Source organism: Humulus lupulus, chromosome 3 (assembly GCF_963169125.1).
Source record: "Humulus lupulus chromosome 3, drHumLupu1.1, whole genome shotgun sequence".
In the NCBI taxonomy this organism is placed as follows: domain Eukaryota; kingdom Viridiplantae; phylum Streptophyta; class Magnoliopsida; order Rosales; family Cannabaceae; genus Humulus; species Humulus lupulus.
The window spans coordinates 34,132,214-34,154,528 of record NC_084795.1 but is presented as its reverse complement, the minus strand read 5'-3'; the positions used below and the strand labels follow the sequence as shown (position 1 = coordinate 34,154,528).

General features: G+C 35.2%; 4 protein-coding genes across 9 annotated transcripts; 3 read left to right on the top strand and 1 right to left on the bottom strand.

Moving 5' to 3' along the window:
* The first annotated feature begins 599 nt into the window (after positions 1 to 599).
* Positions 600 to 9,456, top strand: LOC133822502 (protein MEI2-like 4). 5 transcript variants are annotated; one of them, XM_062254868.1, is made up of 16 exons: positions 601 to 1,203; positions 1,548 to 1,586; positions 1,708 to 1,755; positions 1,904 to 1,949; positions 3,812 to 4,138; positions 4,328 to 4,761; positions 4,854 to 5,012; positions 5,165 to 5,281; positions 5,374 to 5,522; positions 5,799 to 5,896; positions 5,993 to 6,388; positions 7,062 to 7,713; positions 7,969 to 8,053; positions 8,208 to 8,276; positions 8,375 to 8,554; positions 8,649 to 9,456. In XM_062254868.1, the coding sequence occupies exons 4-16, from the start codon at positions 1,934 to 1,936 to the stop codon at positions 8,808 to 8,810; spliced, it is 2,844 nt and encodes a 947-aa protein (XP_062110852.1). In that variant the 5' UTR covers positions 601 to 1,203; positions 1,548 to 1,586; positions 1,708 to 1,755; positions 1,904 to 1,933; the 3' UTR covers positions 8,811 to 9,456. The 5 variants fall into 5 exon arrangements, with proteins under 5 accessions (XP_062110849.1, XP_062110852.1, XP_062110851.1 ...); XM_062254865.1 differs by having other exon boundaries at positions 600 to 1,203; positions 1,548 to 1,755; XM_062254867.1 differs by lacking the exon at positions 1,548 to 1,586.
* Positions 9,457 to 9,555: 99 nt separating this feature from the next.
* On the bottom strand, positions 9,556 to 12,770 carry LOC133822503 (OVARIAN TUMOR DOMAIN-containing deubiquitinating enzyme 1). Its single transcript, XM_062254870.1, has 10 exons — positions 12,617 to 12,770; positions 12,173 to 12,337; positions 11,949 to 12,014; positions 11,768 to 11,851; positions 11,474 to 11,596; positions 10,817 to 10,869; positions 10,630 to 10,679; positions 10,455 to 10,555; positions 10,034 to 10,317; positions 9,556 to 9,781 (listed from the first exon to the last, which is right to left on the bottom strand). The coding sequence occupies exons 2-9, from the start codon at positions 12,332 to 12,334 to the stop codon at positions 10,051 to 10,053; spliced, it is 906 nt and encodes a 301-aa protein (XP_062110854.1). The 5' UTR covers positions 12,335 to 12,337; positions 12,617 to 12,770; the 3' UTR covers positions 9,556 to 9,781; positions 10,034 to 10,050.
* Positions 12,771 to 14,002: 1,232 nt separating this feature from the next.
* Positions 14,003 to 16,085, top strand: LOC133822501 (uncharacterized). Its single transcript, XM_062254864.1, has 4 exons — positions 14,003 to 14,336; positions 14,414 to 14,527; positions 14,609 to 14,988; positions 15,225 to 16,085. The coding sequence occupies exons 1-4, from the start codon at positions 14,067 to 14,069 to the stop codon at positions 15,625 to 15,627; spliced, it is 1,167 nt and encodes a 388-aa protein (XP_062110848.1). The 5' UTR covers positions 14,003 to 14,066; the 3' UTR covers positions 15,628 to 16,085.
* A 2,760-nt stretch (positions 16,086 to 18,845) lies between these two features.
* On the top strand, positions 18,846 to 21,893 carry LOC133822500 (ethylene-responsive transcription factor ERF113). Of its 2 annotated transcripts, none has more exons than XM_062254863.1 (2): positions 18,846 to 19,494; positions 21,064 to 21,893. In XM_062254863.1, exons 1-2 carry the CDS (start codon positions 19,338 to 19,340, stop codon positions 21,651 to 21,653), a joined length of 747 nt encoding a protein of 248 aa, XP_062110847.1. In that variant the 5' UTR covers positions 18,846 to 19,337; the 3' UTR covers positions 21,654 to 21,893. The 2 variants fall into 2 exon arrangements, with proteins under 2 accessions (XP_062110847.1, XP_062110846.1); XM_062254862.1 differs by having other exon boundaries at positions 18,851 to 19,494; positions 21,055 to 21,893.
* The last annotated feature ends 422 nt before the right edge of the window (positions 21,894 to 22,315 follow it).

Sequence of the window (22,315 nt, the reverse complement as noted above, 5' to 3'; positions counted from 1 at the left end):
CGCCGCGTACAGACAAGGCATTTCTTCTTCACAACAAGATAAGAAGCTTCGTCCAATCATGTAAGGACACGTGTCAGATTAGATCCAGAAAGTGGGAGATTCCATGTGTTTCGGCAGCACAGGATAGAAACAGCGCACACGTATGTATGTATCTCCATTCTTCACTCCACTTCAAAGTCACTTTCGTTCATTTTGTACAAACAATTACATAAATTTACCTAATAATAACCGTTTCAATGCAGCATGTCCTGTTGTCCTGTGAGGTCATATTCGTCATTTCAATGCCCCAGATAATACTATTTTATTTATTGAACCAACCCTCTCTCTCACAACAAAGCCTTAGCTTGCCAGCGTGGCACTCGGACAAGAGTCTCCTCATCTTTTACCCCTTTTTTTACTTTTGGAAATTACAATGACTTAACGCCGTTAAAACCGTTTTTAACTCCATATTCCGTAATCTAGCTCTTTTCTCGTGTTCGTAGGAGCTAAATATATAAATATTTTCTTTTTTATAATTTAATATTTTTTTTTGTAAAAAAGAGAGATTATTCGGTTATTATTAATTATTATTTTTTATATATATGTTTTGCTTTCTTTCTTCTTTCTTTTTGTTCTGTGTGAGAGTAATTCTAATACAAACCGTCCATTTCTTCTCTCCGTTTGGTTCAAACCCCAAATCAATATCTTCTCTCTGGCGAGGGCTTCGAATCTCGCCGGAGAATCGCGGTGGCTCGCCGGGAATTCCATAGATTCCGACGGAAGCTTCTGAGAATTTGGTCGGAGCTGAAGAAAAAGGAAGAGGAAAGCGTGTGGCTTTGTATGTGAGAAGCAGCAGCAGCAGAAGAAGTATAAATAAATTTGAAGAGAGAAAAAAGAAGAAGAAAAGGATAACTGGTTTTGGTTTTGGGAGAGAAGAGGAAGAAGTTAACGTGCAATGCAGGGAAAAAGGGCATCAAAGAAGCTTTGGAGGATCTTACACGGCACAGATGCCTAGATGATCCCTTCTGCAATTTCCTTGGCGTATGCCGTAATTTATTCTATTTTTTAAAATTATGTTTTAAAGCTCCTTCCTCCTTCTCACCAAGATTACAACTTTCCTTCCAAATTTCCCATTTCTATGTCTTCTCTTCTCTTCACATTTCAATCTACATCGTCCTTCCTCTGATCGCTACCTTCTGCACTTCAAATTTTGCTTTTCCTCAGGTAATTCAGATTCTCCTTTGTTTTTTTGGGTCCTATTTGCTTCTGATCTTTGCTGATCTTGTAGATTTCAGGCTTTTTATGACACTTTAACACCGTTTCCTGCTTTATGCATGTTTAGATTGGAAACCTTTACTTTATGTGTAAATTTTTTAAGATTGTTAATGGTTCTCAATTCTCATAATTGAATTATATATACCCGAGATCTTAAAGTCAATCACTTCATATTTATATGTTGTTTTGTTTTTGGTAGTAATTTTGCTATATGCATGTTTTTCTTTTTCCTTCTCTTGTGGCCATAATTTAAAATTGTCAAGTTTTTGATTATTTTTGCTTTTTCCATGCAGTTATATTTGATTTTTGGCTTTTGAAGTGTTAGTAGAGAGGTGTGCACTTGTTTGTGGATTTGGGAGATAGATAAAATTTCTTTGAAACAGTTTGAGTTTTAGGAATTAGGGTTTGGTTTTAAACTTTATCATCATGCCATCTGAAATAAGAGACCTGCAGGGATTGTCTTCCTCCTACTTCTCTGAGGATTCATGTTTCCCTAATGAGGTTCACTTCTATAGAAATTTAATTTCTTCTTTTGTCTGTTGGTCAATTCAGTTATATAGTTAAGTTTTTACTGTTATGGAGAACGCATGCATTGTCCTAATGCTATATAGAGAAAACAAAATTTATAATATTTATTTCTTTCTTGCAGAGGCAAGTTGGTTTCGGGAAGTCCGAAGGCATGCTCGATAACTATGGTTCGTTTTCTGTTAGACACTGCCATACTGTTTTTCAGTTTATAAAGAGCATGCAATTGTAGTTGGTTTTGTTTGCTATCCTTAAGGCTCAATTTTATTAAATTTTGTTTAGTTAATTGAATTAGATTCGAAGTGTTGTTAAATTTGAGAATCACAGAGATTTGACGATGGACCTGTGAAAATATTAATGAACTTGATGTCATTACAACTGAAAATTAATTTGTTCCTTGCTACCTTGTTTGCAGATGTAGAAAATTATGTTTCGGTCGGTTTCGATTTCTCTTTTGTCTTGAATGTAGTTCTTTTTATGGTTGTTAGTCGAAGTGCATTAATTGAGAAAAATTAGGGAGTTTGACAAGCCGTGTGACATTTTCCAATTTTGACATTGTCATTTAATTGCAAACTTTATAGGTATTATTTATGTTTTTGCCAAATAAAATTGTTTCATATTGGCTTATCACATTATTGTCAAGGCAATGGCAATCTTCCAGATTTTGATTTGTTGATTATTTGAGCAATGGAACTTGAGTAGCTTAATTCTATGAAGCCAAATTTTAAGAATTGTTTGGTATTAAGTACGTTTATGCATAGAAACCGATTACTTCGTTTAGGTTTGATGAATTAGATTTCTGGACATGATTATTATTTAACTTGTATGTTAACGTCATAAATGTGTGAATATGTTATTGATTAGTGACATTCTTTATACGTGAAAGTTGACAGGTGTGATAAGTTATTATATTACATTGCTAGTGAAAGATATTACAATATATATACATATATTAAATTTTCTATGTAGTAACATATTTTGATGGGATGGTAAATTTAGGTTTGCATTGTCGTGGGTGTATATATAGACTAATCACATCTTTATTTTTAGTAAAGGCTTAAGGCTATAGATCTTTATATGTAAATTTCTGAAATTTTGTTACAAGTGTAAAATATCAATGAGCATATAGTTTATTCGTTTAATAAATAATGAGTTTGAGCATCAGCAAGAAGAAAGTACTGTCATATATGAATGTTTGCTTTGCGACATTATAAATAAAGGGCTTTTGGTTATGAGGGTTATTACAAAGAAAAAAATCTGTCATATATGAATGTTTTCTATGAGCAATTTTCTGAAATTTCTAGTTAAGGTGTTTGCTTTTAGGAGTTCAGGGAAGTTATTCAGAATTTATTGGGTTGTTCTGCATTTTAAGATGCTGGATCAATTATAGAGGTCATTAGTGAAGTTTCAGGGATCTACTAAAATGTAGTTGGCTTTTATGTGAATTTCACCTTTCATAATTAACCATAAGATTGAACAAATTTTCTCTATTCTAGCAATATATTAAAGTCACAAGACTCGCAACTAAACCCTGAATCTTTTATATCTTTAAAACTATAGAACTTGTATTTGTATCCCAATAGTTATATTTGTTTTTGGATGGTAATATATGTAGCACTATAAACGGCAATTGATGCGAGTCTTTGTTGTAGCCAGATTTATTCTCTCTTTTCTAGGGAAGGCCTGGTTGAAATGGCTTATGAATTTAAGTTAGGGGCCAAAAGGTAAAATCATAGACTTAAGAAGTTCTCTCCTTTTATTTTCTGAACAGTTTTATCATTATTCCCATATGATTACATATTTTTATATACTTGCTAAGAAAACTTGAACATGCTGTCAGATTATGGTTTCTTTATTTTAGTCGGTAATAATTGGTAGACAGTGGTAATGGTGCATTTAGTAGTACATGAGTGCCAAGCTCTGTAATATAAAATTTAACATTCTCAAATTATTTTCCTGGCTCTCTATGCCATGCTATATTATTTGTTATGCTTACTAAAGTGTTTTTATAAATGTTGATTGTTATGAGCAGCCAATGAAAACTCAATTGCATCATCATCTCTGGATAAACACATACCAGTGGAACGTCTGAACATGAAGCCTATAGAACAACCCAAGTCTTTCCTAATGCGGGACCAGAAAGTGAACGGTAGCTTAAATAGACTTGCTGTTGGAATGGAGAGAGCAGCTAGTCATTCCTTGCCTTCATTGAAACCCACAGACCATCCAGTTGTGCAATCTAGTACAAAGGCAGAAGCAGCGTCATATTTTGTGGAGAGTGGAAAATTCAATGTAATGGGTTCTCAGTATGAGAGCAGCCTTTTCTCAAGTTCAATGACTGAGTTGTTTAGTCAGAAGTGTAAGTTTTCTCCCAAATGCTTATTTAATACACTGATAATATACATGTATATATGTGTGTGTGTAGCTAGTTGCAAGCTTGACCTCTTAATAGTGCTATAATACTGTCTTTTTTGATAATTCGGATTATGATACTGCTTGCTGACTTGCTAGATAATGCCGTTTTATTTACATGATTTTTTTGATGCAGTGAGATTGTCATCAAACAATGGTCTATATGGTCATTCAGTTGACACTATTGCTTCACATTATGAGGAAGAGGAAATAATTGAATCCCTTGAAGAAATAGAGGCTCAAACCATTGGGAACCTTCTTCCTGATGATGATGACTTGCTTTCTGGAGTTACTGATGGGCTTGATTATAATATCCAATCAAATGGTGGGGATGATATGGAGGAGTTAGACCTTTTTAGCAGTGTTGGAGGGATGGATTTGGAAGATGATGGTTTATCTCCTGGACAAAAATGTAGTGATTTCCCTGGAGGACTTTCTAATGGTCAGTTAGGGTTAAGTAATGGTTCAGTAGTTGGAGAACATCCTTATGGAGAACACCCTTCTAGGACATTGTTTGTGAGAAACATAAATAGCAATGTTGAAGATTCTGAGCTGAAAACCCTATTTGAGGTGTGCAATTATTTGCCCTAGTGTTTGATAGCTAGTTAATTGTTACATGTTGTTTAAATATTGACTTTTATAAAAAATGGTTGAATGTGCAGCAATACGGAGATATCCGTACTCTTTATACAGCTTGCAAGCACCGTGGTTTTGTTATGATTTCCTATTACGATCTAAGATCGGCTCGAAATGCAATGAAAGCACTCCAGAACAGGCCACTGAGGCGTCGGAAACTCGACATACATTACTCAATTCCAAAGGTGAGGGTCTTCATTTATGTCTGTCCTAATACAAGTTGTTGTTTTACTATCATTTTACTATTATAATAATGCACTGGTGATCTTTTGTCATTCCATGTCATACTTGAGCTTTCGTGTTATCATTTTAACACTGGTGTACTTTATTTTATCAGGAGAATCCCTCTGAAAAGGATGTTAATCAGGGTACTCTTGTAGTATTTAACCTCGAATCTTCTGTTTCAAATGATGAACTTCGTCAAATTTTTGGTGTTTATGGAGAAATCAAGGAGGTGTGCCTTGTATTTTTTATTGGTTGCACACTGTAAATACTTAGGTGTCCTAATGCATGGTCATTTTTGTAACTTTTGTTTCTGGATGGCAGATCCGTGAAGCCCCACACAGAAGTCATCACAAATTTATTGAATTTTATGATATTAGAGCTGCAGAGACTGCTCTTCGTGCATTGAACAGAAGTGATATTGCTGGAAAGCAAATTAAACTAGAGCCAAGTCGTCTTGGGGGAACAAAACGGTAGTATTTTCCAAGTCCAATTTCTATGCCTTCTTGTGATTGTATTCTCTCATTTTTCATTTTTTGATTTATTCTACTCACTTAAATGCTAATTGTAACTAATATGAATTGAATATATGTAAAGTGCACCTGTACTTTTTTCTTTCATTACAAAATCTCTATGCTTTCTGGATATTGATGGTTGATAAGACCATGGACAAATTACACATCTACATTTTAATTGCTACTTGTGATCTATTTACGAAAATGATTTTTTGTTTTGTTTGTAAATTTCAGTTCGGGGCAGCAGTTACCTTCTGAGTTGGACCAAGATGAATGTAGTGTTTATTTGCAGCAGAGTAGCCCTCCTATTAACTCCATCACTGGTTTTTCTGGTATGGTTTTTCTATTACTAGAAACCATGCTTGACCCAATTTATGGGCAGACAAATTATATTTATCTTGTCTCACATAATCTTTTAATTGGCTCAGTTTCACTTGGAGCAATTACGTCTGCCGTAGATAATGGAACTACTATTGCGGGACAGAGTGCAACACAAACTCCATCCCTGGATGCTGCATTTCATCACGGGATATCTTCCAGTGTTCCTAACAGCTTATCCTCTCTGGTCAGAATTGAATCTCTTGGCAATCAGTCCGGCCTTTCAGAATCCAATCATTCACTGGGGCCTCTAAAATTTGACATCCATGGAACATCACCTTTTCATCCTCATTCACTGCCAGAGTATTATGATGGTTTAGCCAATGGTATCCATTGTAATTCTCCGGGAACTTTGTCTTCTGGCATCAATCCTAGACTACCAGAAAGAATTGACAACAGACAATTTTCCCGAGTAAATTCAAACTCAATGGAACTCAATGAAAGTGGTAAGTTCAATAATTGTTGTTTTACAAGATTTTTCTTATTGATTTATGTATTTTTGTCTTTAGAGTTTAGATGCTTCCCTGAGTACGTGCTACATATGATATTGTAAGCTATCCATGAACCAGCAATTAGATATGTCCCTTGCAAGAAAACAGAGAGATAAGCATTTAAATGAATTTTTTTTATTGATGATTTTGAGCGGGTGGGTGTCTTGTGAGCAAATCCCTAGAATGTAAAAATCTAATTCGCGAGACCTTCCCCTCTCAATTTAAGTCTTTACGAGAGCTTCCCTCTATTTTTTTCTATATGCAACTGTTTCAGTGCCAGCTCAGCACTAACCTCCCTTTACATTCACCACAACTAACCTTCTAGCCTCTAACAAGCGTCAACTAATGTATTCACATACTATGCATAATATAACACACTTTGGAACACTTTTCCCATTGGTTTTCCCTATGTCTTGTATAGGTAAAACGAAAGGGAGGCCTATCACAATTCTTGTTCATAATTTCAAAACTTTTAAATCTTTATTTGCAATTTGAGTCAGTTCTGAATTATACACATTAGATGATTGGACTAATTTTTCAGTAGTGGAAAAAGTATGTTTTGTTCATTTTGGTTTCACATTTCATTTATTTTCTTTTATCTTGATATCCTTTTTGTTCTCTTGCCCAGTTTTTGGGTCTGCTGGTAGCGGTAGCTCTTCACTTCCTGGACATCATTTTACTTGGAGCAACAACTCATATCACCCTCAAGCTCCAGGTATGATGTGGCCGAACTCACCCTCATTTGTCAATGGAGTTTCTGCAGCTCATCCCCAATCAAGGGTTCATGGACTGCCTAGGGCACCATCTCACATGTTGAACCCAGGTTTACCTATAACTAGCCATCCAGTGGGGTCGGCACCAGGGACTAATCCTTCTATCTGGGATAGGCGACACTCCTTTGCAGGGGAATCCCCTGAGGCTTCTGGATTTCATCCTGGTTCCCTTGGGAATATGAGAATGGCCAACTCATCCCATTCTTTAGAATTTGTTTCTCATAACCTCTTTTCTCATGTTGGTGGAAACTGCATGGACTTGCCAATAGCTTCAAAAAGTGTAGGACTCCAGTCCCATCATCAGAGGTGCATGTTGTTTCCAGGCCGAGGCCAAATGATGCCAATTATGAATTCGTTTGATCCTGCTGGTGAGCGTGCTAGAAGTCGTAGAACTGAAGGCAACTCTAATCAGCTTGACAACAAGAAACAATATGAGTTGGATGTTGACCGCATAATGAGAGGAGAAGACAAGCGAACAACACTAATGATAAAGAACATTCCTAACAAGTACGTATCTTTTCACCTTAACTCTGGAAGAATGTTGAAAAGGTCATATATCTAACCAAAAAGGTTGATATTGCTTCTTTCCAAATTAATGGAGTTGGTCCATATGACACCGGATGCAATTGTGCTTTTAACATTTTAATTAATATGAATTAGGATGTCTTCTCAATGGTGCAGCCAAGTCCTTGAAATATTTATAATAAACCAGTTCTCTTTGATTCTTTTCTTGTCCTGAAAATGATTGTGGTTTAATTTTAGGTATACTTCCAAGATGCTTTTGGCTGCAATTGATGAGCGTCATCGAGGAACTTATGATTTTATTTATCTACCTATTGATTTTAAGGCAAGTTCTGATTGATGTTTGGATCACCCCTTGTAATTATTGTGTAGTTGCTATGTTGATGGTTCTTGAACACTTGACTTGCCATACTATTTTAATTTGACGTTGCTATACTGATACTAGTATTAATATGGACTGTATAATACAATTGTGGCAGAATAAATGCAACGTGGGGTATGCATTCATCAACATGACGGATCCAACCATGATTATTCCTTTCTACCAGGTTTGTTTACCATTTGCTCAAATAAATGCAGAAAGACTTGTAAAGAAACTTAGACCAAAAGAATTAATATACCATATAATATTTTTGGTATTTGGCAGTCATTTAATGGAAAGAAATGGGAGAAATTCAATAGTGAGAAGGTTGCTTCATTAGCATATGGTCGCATTCAAGGTAAAGCTGCCCTGATTGCACATTTCCAAAACTCGAGCTTGATGAATGAGGATAAGCGATGCCGACCCATTCTCTTCAACACAGACGGGCCAAATGCCGGTGATCAGGTATGGAAATGAGAACTTTATTCAAACTCACCCAGCACCCAGTAAGATATTGAATTTGATTGATTGATCTTATCCTATATATTGTATGTTATAGGTGCCCTTCCCAATGGGGGTGAATGTTCGCACAAGACCCGGAAAAGCACGAACAAATGCATTTGAAGAGATTCATCAAGGAAGTCCACCCAATATGGGACATGGAGGGGATGATTCTTCTCAAGGAGAGACATCTACTGGTTCTGCAAAGGAGTCAGATTGAGCAAAGCCACTTTTTTTTGTGGGCGCTAGCTAACCTTCTTATAGGGCTGAGTACTACTACTACTACTACTACTAATCTGCGTCCTCGCCGAACACCTGGTGACTTACATAGGGGAGAGTGGCTGATTCAAATTATAGAGGAACACTTGGCTAACTGTGCTAAGTAGTTTTCCAATTTTGTCGGGATATTTCTTACTGAAAATCTGAACTGCTTATAGCCTATCCTATCCTATCCTAATTCTTGAGATTTCTCTTAATGAAAATATGAACAGAAGGGGAGAATCATATCATATCATAGCTTCGGAAATTTTGGATGAGTAAGTACTACTAAACATACATCAAGGAAAAAGAAATTCACTTGTATAGGAGAGTTCATTTCATTGTTTGTCGCAGTTTGAGGATGCTTTGACTGCTGTTATGTTGTTTGTTTGTTTTTTTTTTTCTTTTACTTTATCATATATAATTTTTTTATTGTCGGCGCGTGGAGCATTGGTGCCCATATCATATGTAATAGCTCAGCCTCAGATGCATGTATCTGAGTGGTGGTGATGAGCTCGTCTTGAAAATTTTGATTTGAAATGACGTACTGTTGCTGTTAAGACAATGGGTTTGTCACCTGCATACAGTTTCCTTTTTTTTTAACATGATCTATAAGAGTGATGAATTGTTTGCTAAAATTGTCTCACTCGGATTGATTTTCAAACTTCAACTAACTATATTATTATATATCCTATTTGGCTCAAAACTAAAAGTAATCGGTAACTTGTTAATAAAATGCAATTTGAAAGGTTTCATGTTTTGTCACCAGTACTAAAAAGTATAATCTTGAAAACAGTATTAGCCACTAGCCAGTATTTTTGAAACACCTGAGAGAGTTGAGTTTAAATCACGACTTAACCAACTTTGGCATTTGCATTGCACAGCACTGAATGTCCTTGTCAACCTGTTATCTTCAAAACCTTATTCACTAACCTGTGATATGGATGTATGCAAACAATTATTAGTATCACCTACCAATAACAAAATTTCCAAATATAAAAATCCAACTATAAGAAGAGTCAATGGATGAAGCAATCTACAAGGTTATTATTAGCTTTCTCTCGTTTCAGTAACAAAACATAAAAGGTTGCTTTCTCTCTCATACTGAAATCAATTGTGTAAGGTGCACTGCTCCCATGGTTAAAGAAAAGAAGAAGAGAAAGGGGGAAATGCAGACTAACTTACAAGAAAAGGTGAGAGCATCACTTCTGATAGAGAATATCGTAATGACCAGGGCGGTACAGCAAGGTGATAAAAGGACTAGTTGTCTCAGAGCTACTACTAGCAACTGGCTTATCACCAACAACAGTAGGACGAAAATCATGATGATTTACGCTTACACCACCTGTGTCACATGAGCTGCGGTCTAGGTACACAACACGGATGGGCACACCCAGTGCATCTGAAAGAGCTGTAATATGAACATGATCGCTCTCTTCCCCCATAGGTTCCACTGATGACTTGCAAAACTGTACCAAATATCATAATTAAAAGGGAGAAAGAGACTTGTAGCGTGGAAAATAACATTGATATTAATGATAACAGCCTTTCAAATAAAGCTGTTGCTATTGAATTAACTGTTTGAGGATCAGGATATCAAACAGACCTGTTCCACTGTTCCATTGCTTAATCCCAATATAAATGGCTCAAAAAACTCTGAGCGCTTGCGTATTTCACCAGAAGTAACAAATCTGAAAAACATTACGACTAACCAACCAAATCTGTCAGGAAATTTAATTAAGAGGCAAATCACAACTATTGTTAATTTACAAGCCACTCACCATAGTCTGAGATTGATTGATCCCGACTCCTGGATAGTAGCTCATCATGGCTGTGCAAAAAAATTATATCAATATACACAAACTCAAAATCTAGCATTACTTAGGTTTTTATTTTGCTCAATCCAGCATATGCTAGTTTATCACTGTAAAATAGAACTGCCACCATGAACAAAGAAGTAACCAATACCTTATAGAAGATTCAGTTCCTTGAAGAACACTATCTAGTTGCTCAAGAAAGAGCTGAAAAAAATTCACATGTATTAAAGGCAAAATAGATTATAAACCAGGAAAAATGTCAAAAGCTTCTGTCATTGTCTCAAACAATGAGAAAATCCAAATGAGGAAAACATGTCCAGTTATATATGTCCCAATAAACCTCCTAAATCCTTTCCACAAATGACTCAAGAAATAGAAATCTTAAAAAACTCTTGGCCATTGGGACTATATGATGAATTTTGTTCGACAAACACTAACAAGATTGACATTCTCTTAAGCAATGGTCGTTCCATTTCTTTTCTACCAAAAAAAAAGTTTGGCTTTGATTATCTTTTATGGTTAGTGAGAACACATCCTTGCTTATTATTACACTTGCAAAGTATATAATTTATTATGAAATTGATACACTGAAACAAAATAATATGGTTCGTGAACCACTAGTATAAAAAGCATGCAAATACAAGATGCAGACTTGTACATAATTCATCGGTCATTTCCAATTACTGATTCCAATGATTGATCATGTAATTATTTATTTTTTTGACATGGAGTATCTGTGGCTTACTTCTTGTGAATTCCTTAAAAAAAACCTGAAATGAAATAATGGTAAATACAGATAAAAACTTACCCCAAAAAAATCCTCAAAAGTAAATTCCGCATAACCCAAGCTCTGGAGTGTTTTCCTACATTGTTCAACATTGGCTTTGATGCGTTCGACTTCGACCCGATCTTGCGACTCCAAAATGTGCTCCTGTTTGAGCAGAGAAATTAGTAGCAGCAGTTATTTTCAACTTATCCGCCTCCATCAGTAAAGAAGCTCAGAGACTTATAATTGTACAGAAACACAGAATCTTAGCAGTAGACAAACATCCAATGTAAAAAGAAGCAGAGTGCACAATGATCTTCTTATACTAATACATACAAGATATGAAAACATAAAGCTTCGGTAGAAGCAATTCCCATCGCCCCGTGTTCTCCGAATGGCAGCATATTGTTCACTAAGCACCTGAGAAAATGGAAATGTAGCATTTTAATCTCTGCATCCCAATAACATCAATTACAACCATAGAAAATATACAGCACTAAACCAAAAAGAAAAACACCTTGATTTTTTCCAACAAGATAGTGCTGCCCGATTGATATTCTGTGGCTAATGAAGAAAGGGGTTCCTGCAGTTGTACTCATCATCAATATGGATATCCAAAACAAGAATGTGAACTACTTAGACAAGTTGAGAATGGGCAAAAACCAAGATGATTATAGAAGTAGCGTCCAGTGAAATTGAATGTGATCAAAATTGAAGAGGCATTGATGGTATTGGTCTTGCCTTGTTACCAACAAATGGGATTTTGTCGGCCTCATCAGACTGGATTAGGGATTTTTGGTTCATGATATCCTCATCAGGAAAAGCATCCCATTCACCGAAGTCGGAATTGGAAAAAGACGACTCTACTTCCCCATCCGCTGGTAGCCCTTCCTGATTGTGCATTGTCTTCTCGAGGGATATAGCATAGCACAGCATAGAACAAACAATTAAGACGTGTTCTTTGGCTAAAAAAAGCCTACATAAATATATTTTAAATATTTAACAAAATAATCAAGATGTGATGTGACCTAGCTGGTTTCCCCCCATCTTGAGTTTTCTTCGTACAGATACAATTGAATAGAAAGATGATTCGTTCCGCATAGAATTCAAAATTGAAATACGTTTGATCGTAATGGAATTGAATGGAAGCCCTAAAGAGAAGAAAAGATATCAAAAATTGCATACCAGAAGAGAGAGGTGGTGATCTCTGATCTGAGAAAAACGCCAAATGAGTAAACAATCGTCTCCGTCTCTGTGCTCGTCGTCTTCACTCTTGCTTACTACTGATACTGGCAAATGCAAAATACTTTCTTTCTTTAATCCCTCTTTCTATTTATACTTACAATTATTTGTAAATATAATATCTTTTTTCCTTTTTAAGAAATAAATTTTTTTTTATTAATTTAGTACCAATTATTGTAAATCTACTTAGCACAATTTTTTTACCATTTACAATTAGAGAAATATTAAAGGGGCACTGGTACAATCTATTGTTATTGGTGCAAAAATAACATGTGCCACGTAATTTAAATTAATAATTAATAAGGTGTACGACTAATGGTGAAAAATCATCTCATATAGTATTGGTGGATAGTTGACACCTCAAAATATATCTAACTACATACTTTGGAGAGAGCAGTTTGTTACCACTTAAATTTTTTTATTTAATTAATTAAAAATTTGAAAATTAAATATAAAATAGTATTTAATAACTCTATTTTTATTTATTATTTTTACAAATTTTAATTAAAATTTATTAAATTTTGAAAATAATTTTTTTTTTCAATCATTTTCAAATCAACATTTTTATATTGTTAAAAAAAAAAAAAAAATTATTAAAAGCATTTATTATTTTCTGTTTCTAAAAACAAAAAATAATAATAATTACCGAACATATTTTTTTAATATTGAAACAAAAATAAAAATAATATTTTTATTTTAGTGTTTAAAAAATTCAAATTTTTTTTTTTACCAAACAGAATCATTATTTATTTTATTTACTAAACTTACTTTTAATTAAATTATTTAGATTACTCTTTGGGTATGACTATGGCAGGATAATACTTTTTTACCCTATCGGTATAATATACTCCTTAAATGGACAGGTAGGTTATTTAACTTAATTTTTGTTTACGATGATGTTTATTGTAATTATCATGAATCCCTTTTAAGTTTTAAAAAAAAAAATTTATAATTACAGAAATAAAATTCAAAGAGTTGCTTTTATTGACAAAATTCAAGTTCAAGTTTTCAACCATTTTTTTACTGAAAAAATTGTTTTCTAGTGTATAAACATTCTCTTTTATTTGCCGCCGGAATGAAGAACAAAGTTAGTTTTCAACCATTTTTTTACTGAAAAAAATTGTTTTCTAGTGTATAAAAATTATCTTTTTTTTTCCTGGATGAGTCATGAGAAAAAGACAGGGACGGTAATAAACATTAAAATTAGGAGTATTGTAAAAATAAAATTGAAAAAAATATTAAACTAATGAATCGTTCTAGCAAGGCCACGTGGACCCTCTAATTGGATTATTGTTTATTGGAGTAATTTGGTCTGTCACTGACTGTAAAAGTTAGTTGCTTTGTTTTTGTGCCCTAATTCGGATTTGATTTGGTAACTCTTGTCCCCAAGAAAATGAGAAAGAAAATGAAGAAATCACAAGAAGAAGAAGAAAATTGTGGTGTCATATTCATGTGCAATGGCTCAACCAAACCCCAATGTTATCTTTACCGTGTTTTCGGGCTACCCATGGCGCAACAACAAGTTGTCCTTCAGATCAAACCGGGTGCCAAGCTTTTTCTTTACGACTTTGGTGTCAAGCTTCTTTATGGTGTTTACGAGGCCACTTCAGTTGGGGCTCTCAACTTGGAACCCACTGCCTTTCATGGCAAATTCCCTGCCCAGGTACCTACCACCTCTTCTTCTTCTTCTTCTTTAACGGGTGGGTTTTATATTGATTTCTTGTTCTTTCGTTCGTTTAGGTCAAGTTTAAGATTTTCAAGGAATGTTTACCTCTTCCCGAGTGGGTTTTCAAAGCCGCAATTAGAGACAACTACCAGGGTTCAAGGTTTAACCAACTACTTAGCAGTGCACAGGTAAGGTAGTACTTCATTTGTAGTCTCATTTATCATTCTTATTATCTTGATTGATTTTGATTCTTTGGCAATTCAATGAAGGTGAATGCTCTCATCTCATTGTTCCGCCCACTCCATTCCACACCCCCTACTTATAATGGGCCGCTTCTTTCCAATGTGGCAACACCCCAAGAAAGGTTCCACCAACAAACAACCATTCTGCCTCGCTTACCTGGTGTTGCGGTGCACCATGTTCCTCCATCCCAGATGCCTGCCGATACTCGACTGAAACAAGTAGTTGCACCTCCACCGCATGCTCAATATGTACCCCTCACAACCGTTCAACCTCCAATGCAGCAGCATAGACATGTGGTGGAGCCGCCTGCTCTACCTCATAACGCTGCTCTATATCACGAAGCAAGCGGACAAGTGTCATACTTGCCTGAAAAGTCTTCTTCGGATTTGCAAGATCCATATCTGAGGTAAAATTCTTTAACCCTCAAGAATAAAGATGTCGTACGTTGACAGCAGAAGAAGAAGATTTTATGCCCCATTTAAGAATGAAACAAGTTTTGTTGGGGTTTCTTGATCTTGGTATTGCGTGGATTGGTGGTTTATGTTTGGAGCTGTCTCCTTTATAGTCTTTTAGCCTCAAGGTGACCATCAAGTTTTAATCCAATCTACAAATTCTAATTTTGTCACACGCCTTTTTGATCAGGTATAATCGTGAACTTGAGATGGTTCATAGGCATTCTGTTGTAGAATATGCAAGTGACTACGGGATTCCTCAGTTGCCAAAGCAGGGAGAGAATGAGAATATCCCTCGTTCTAATTATGTGGCTGAATATGGTGGTCAACATTTGCCAACTACGACCTCACATATTACTTTACACTCGCATTCTTTGCCCCAATCCTACGCACCAATGACACCATCACTTCCCGCTCATCCACAAGTGGAGTTGCCAGTGTTTCATGAACCTTATTATCCTACCTCAACCCATGGGAATCCGAGCCAGGTGTATAATGATCCTCTGCAAAGGCTCTTACCTGGAAGTTCTGAGGCAAATGTTGCAGCCCCTTCCCATGTTTCATTTGTTGGAGCAGCTCCAACTTACCTTTGAGTGGAAAGTGGAAATTGTAACAGAACTGGTATGGTTTTTTTTTTCTTTTTCTCTTGTATGATTCACAAAACACACACCTCATGCATGTAGTTATGTACATATGGTAGGCATGCCCTATGCTCAGTGCCATTTTTTATTCTCGCTGGAATATAAACTTCAAGAATTTTAGTGAGGCAGAGTAGAGATACCCTTACTGGTATGAATACGGCATTGCTAAGCTTCCATGACCTGTTTTATCAGTATGCATACACTCACTGCTGCAACTGTGTATAGCTATGACCTATGTGGACTTTGGCCTCGTGATCCTAAGAAATGTGTTACAAACCATCTTAACATCTTGGTTGATGATTTGAATTCGTAATACCTGTATCTCCATCTTTGATGGTTATTAAGAGTTGGATTCTATTGACTAATAATTTGATGATGGATACTAGAATAAACTATTTTCTTTGCCTTTATCCCGTTGTTGTATCTCTTCGGTTCCTATTTCTCTATCTTTTAATTGAAGATTATACATCTAAATATATATGTAGATTAGTAGAGTGCTGTTAGCATGCAAGCGGGAGAGTTTTAAGTGTTAAAACTCACGATTCTATTGAAGAGAGTGAGCAAACTATAGTGCAAGCAAAGGAAAGAGCAAAAATGAAATCTTAGCACTCACTCAGCAGCATCATCGTGCATATAATGGGCTGGACTCTTCCTGTGGACCTCTAGGCTGAAAATGTGGGCTTGCCTCTTAGGCCTAGATAGTACTAGGGGGGTATCAGAAAAAAAAGGCTAATTAATAAAATCACCAGTTTAGTAAACATCGTTTCAGAAAGGGCGAATAGGACATCAATAGTAGTTTCTTTACCTTGACTTGGTGGGTATTGAGTTTGAATTCAAAACTGAGAACATTAAATATACTTATATATATGCATTATTATTTATTATTGTGTTGATTAGATTAGTGGTGGCAATGGTGACGTTGTAGGGGCCTATTAAGTCAGCGACATACTCCCAGAGAGGCCGGTTTGAAGGTCAGAGTGACTGACCTAAGGCCTGCTACTTGCCTCTCTTTATTAGTATAATAATTATATCATCTTTGGTATTCAATGAGATCTTCTTCTAACAATCTCAAGTTTCATCTAATTGTATTTGACCGTATCGTAAGTGCTTACGTTGAACATTTAGCTTCGGACCCCTGGCCTGAATATGCACGATCCTCGCATGTGCATCTGAATGTGATTTTAAAAAATCTCCCTTTTCTTTTGTTGTTGTTGTTGATGGAACAATAATTGTCTTGCTAAGTTTTCTGACAAAAGAAAGAAAATATTTCAATTCAACTAGCTACTGGCTCACCCTTTTCTTCTTTTTTTTAAAAAAAAATAAATAATAATATAGTCTTTGGCTCTGCTGAATGGTACAGACATCCACCGACCTATTTCTATATAAACTTAAGTCATATTATACTATAATAGGCCTCATGGTCGTGGTGGGTGGTAGGGTTGATATGATTCTCACAATTCCTTAAAATAACATATTGAATTGATACACCCACCCACCTATATTTTTTATTTAAGAATAGAGAATATGGAGATGTCCAGTTTCATTTAATTCAAGTTCCATGGTACGTTTGACATTATATGTAATAATATATCTTTTTTCATATTGTATGTATTATGTAAACTTGTCTTTTTGTTAATAATAATAAAGTCAAGACCCTTCAAGAATCTTTCCAACTTCAGTTTTGTCAAAAAGAAAGACCAGAAGAAACCCATTCTTTTTAGACTGATGAAATTTATGTAGAAATTGATTTAAAAAAAAGATTGATATGTATAGACAGATAAGTAGTAGTAGCAGTGGTGGTGGTAGACTATTGTAGTAGACTAGTAGTAGGGTACAGGGAAAGAGGAGAGGTGGGGCTGAGGGCAGAGGGGCATGTGCACGCGTGAGGATGAGATGACGACAAGGATCACATGGCATTTGACGGCCGAGAACTCAGGACCAGACCATGCCATACCATGCCATGGTTATTTATGTCCCTTTTGTTTTAATGGCCTGACCATCCTTTCCTGACTGTTATTTTTGCTTAATTGCTTTGCACATTATAATATAGTTGGATTCTCATTCACTGTTATTACTTAATTGCTTTGCCTGATATAATTTTCGGCAAGTATTTTAATGACCGTTCTGAAAATAAAATTGAAATATATTACTTTTTATGCGCATAAAAAATAATATAAATTATTTAAATTTAAAATACACATTTATAAAACAAAATTTATCCAAAATACTTCCCAAACCAAAATTTAAGGAGGTGTAGGAAGAACTAAACTATAATATATTATTTATATATAATATAATATAATATAATGAAGAGAGGCAGCAGATGTCAGAGATTTAAAATGATTCTGATATAGACGGTTGAGATGGGAACATGCATGATTTTTTTTTTTTTTTATTTGGCAATCTCACAAAACGCCAACTTTTTTTAAAATGATGTGCCTGCAAATGTTAATGTAAGCACAAGCAGGGACCCAAAGCCAAATCAGATTGCCTCTCACTCATTCGTTGTTGCTGTTTTTTTTTCTTTTTTATGTGCATAGATTCTTAATTAGTCAATTAAAACCTATGTACGCATCTCTATGAGGTGCTGCATGCTAATCATCTATGCTTATTTATGGTAAGAGCTCTTATGCACTCAATCAAACTTGGACTAATTTGTTGTCTCATATATTTTTAGTAAGTATGCTTTCTGGTCAAAACAGATTAATATATATATATATATATATTCCCTTCTCTGCGCTCAAAGTTGTGTGTTCATTCCCTAATAATGGAAGTAATACACCAATGACAAGAATAGAAGCTAATAAGTCATATGTACCGTTCTTGAATGAGTGGGGTTATCCCATGCAAAATAAATGGCTAATATCAATAAATAGTTCCATCAAATTAATTATGTATATCACTCCTTGAAAAAGATTTTATTTTTATCACATAATAATAATAATAAATAAATAAATAAAGGGTTTGATCCTCAGCCACTTGCTCATCAACTGGAGTAATAGTAGTAGACTATTAGTTCTTCTATGCATAAAGCAACTCAACTCAACTCAACTCAACTCGGGGCAATAATCCCCCTATATAAGTCAAATCTCAAATATATACTTTGATTATTTTCTCTTATTTATATATATATATATATATTAAAAAGAAAGAAGGACAGAAAGAAAACTTTAATTTTCACCTCATATATTAGTTACCAAGTCATGTATATATTCTCTAAAGATAAATATATGAGTGGAGGAATAAGGCAATTATAAAAGCCCTGGTACACTACCTAACCCTATTTTTCCTTTTCTAGTGCTTCGTTTTGAGCTCCATACCCTTCTCCAAACACAATAAGCAGCTTCCTTGTTTTTTCATCCCATACATCCATGGTCTCTTCTCTCTTGATGTCTTAATCTCGCCAAAGACAAAAAAATCCAGCCAATAATATAAAAAAGCAGGCACCATATCATCATCAAGACATACACATATATATATTTATATATAATCTGAAGATAGAAAAGGTGGATCGAAGACATGGGAAGCGGCCACTTCCTTCAGAAGCATCGGAGGAGAAAGAGAAAGAGTCATCATATGTGTATGGATATGATGCTGCAGCTAATTACTACGAACCCTCTTGTTGGCCATCCCAAGCTGACTACTTATTATCATCATCGGCCATGGCTGTTTCTGATTACACCACTCACCAACATGTTAATCAACCTTCGATGCAAGTGCAATCCTCTAATACTGATCTTACTACAACAACCACTACTTTCTCTGAATCGGATGTGGTCAAACAAGAATTACCTGACCAATCGTCTCAACCCCCACAAGGTACAACAACTTAACTAGCTACCTAGATTGTATATACTACTGTCGGCAACTATATACATATATAGATATATATTGTGTTTATTTCATCATTGATTTTTGCTTATATTACTACTTGTGGAATCTAGTTATGTAAAAGTCTCGGTTAAAAAAAATCATCTTTCTTGGTTTTTAATCTCTTGTTGATTTTTCATATAAGTGATATGGTGTGGATCGATCCATGCATCTTGATCTCCTTTCTTGGAAAATATTGATAAATAGCATATGTATTATTTATTTAAAATATAATATATGGGGTATATAGTACATTTAAACACTTGTGCGGGGGGTCAAGGTGTTTGTTTTTATGCACATGTGTTTACATTTGTTATTAGATAAGTTCAATGTATCTTTGCTTTCCGTAAAGATCTCTCTCTCTTTGCGGAGCAAAAAATGGTGGTGTGTTTGTTTGATTAGCTATACTAATGTTTTTCCCCCAATTTTCCAAGAGCAACATGTGTGTGTATATGGTACATGTTTGGGGTTGTACTTGTTTTGGCTCGTTTATCTCTATCTTATTAAACATATGTATATATATATATATATATATATATCTTATGGATAAACATTGGTTTGAATGTCACATTTTGCCAATTACTAGATTATATTTAGCGTATGTGTGTACTTTACTAGTCACAACATCAATTCAGAGAATAAAGGGATAACTTAGCTTCCGTGAGCTTCCATCTAACTTGTAATTCTTTCTTTCTGCGACTTTGACTAATATTATTATTGTCCTTATCTTTTGCTTTCAATATATTTTATATATACATACACAAGCACACACGCTTGCCTAATTTATAATCAATAATACTAATATACAAATTTTGAAAATGACCCTTCCCCCTTTGCTTTGATTACAAACTTGAGCAAATTTATAACCTCATGTGTTGCGATCGAGTACATATATTCTGAGTATGACAAACAAAGAGTTATTCCTAGCTAATAGTTACTATATTTATATATTTTATATCAAGAGCGAGCTGCATGAGGATATTTAAGTCATATATATATATAAAAATATGTATATAAATGTGTACTTGGAAGAATGTTTGAGTTTGATCATTATTGGATGGTGAGGGGGGCCGGGATCTGTGGCCCAGAAGAGACACATTTAATCAAATACTTTTTTAAATTAGAAAGTTGGGATCAAGTTAGGCTTTATCATTATTTGTCTTTAATTAAATTAAATCTCTTCGATCGATCGATCTTGATTGATTTAATATATATATTATTATGGTGCCGACACCCCACTTCATGATATTCCCTCTACACTTAATGAGTTAGTGCATGCATTAGTGAAGACATATTAGGCGAGCGTGCGCGCGCGCGCACACAAGCAATATGCATGCATCTTATTATAAACAAGTAGTACTACTATCACCCCCCACATGCACGCACGACAAAAACACAAGTATATATAATATATCTCCATACACACTTGTTGAAAGTATAAGTAATTATATATGTAATGAGATGTTTTGAACGTTGTTGTGCTGTGTTGTGATGTGACAATATGATCAGAAAATGTAGTGAGGAGAAGACACTACCGAGGAGTGAGACAAAGGCCATGGGGAAAATGGGCAGCGGAAATACGCGATCCAAAGAAGGCAGCCAGAGTCTGGCTCGGCACTTTCGACACTGCCGAGGACGCTGCCCTTGCTTACGACAAAGCAGCTCTCAAATTTAAAGGCACCAAAGCCAAGCTTAACTTCCCTGAACGAGTTGTTCAAACCAGTAATAATATTATCAACAAGCAGCCGGAACATCATCATCACCAACATAATCAAGCGGCCTATCTCACCGGTGGCGGCAGTGTCAATGTCAGTGGCAGTGGCGACGCTTACGTGGTCCGGCCACCACAACATGATGTTTATCCGGCTAGTGCGGTAATGCCAACGTCGGAAGCTGCTTTCGGCCGAGACTTCTACCACTACGCACAACTTCTTTCCAGCAATGATGTTGATTTCGATTACCACTCTTCCAACCTTTTCAATCAACCGTTTCCGCCACCCTACTTCTCATCTTCTTCTTCGCCATCATTTTTGTCGACGTCTACCTCCTCCTTCGATCACCAACCAAAAGGACCAGAAGATCACCGTCCCAAAGACTTTGACAGCTAGCTCGATCAACACCTATGTCGTCCATCTTCCATGCACCGATCTTATATATTATCTTATATCAGTATCGTTACGCTTACGTAGTTTGAGGTTGATGATATAATTCATCTCTATATCATCAACATCATCGTCGTCATCTTTTTTTGAGCAATTGTTTACATCAATTGAGCATATTTAAGTAATGACAATATTTTGTTATTTATATCAACCATATATATAAATTTATTATTATTGCATATTATATATACTATGGTCATGCTTTAACTCGGAGTTATTATTTGTTATTATGCCAGTATTTGCATGCATGCTAGTTATTAAGTCTCTTCTCTCTCTCTTTCTATATGATATATATATGGCAGTATAGCTTGATTATCTGTTTTTGTTAAAGCCAGATAGATCAATTCATTGTAAGTACTATATATATATATCAAATATAAACTTATTGGGGAACAAATATGTGAAAAGTTATAACTTCAATAAATTGTTGTCAATATATATTTGTTCTTTCGATCAAATTCAAAGGTAGGTCCAAAGTAGATGTATATACTTTTGACTACTACACTTGACTAATTAATAATAAGCTTATACATACAAATTTCAATACTACTTTGATGATTTAGACATTAGAGTCGCGGTCTCAGTCTCTCAAAGGCATAGTCATCAGT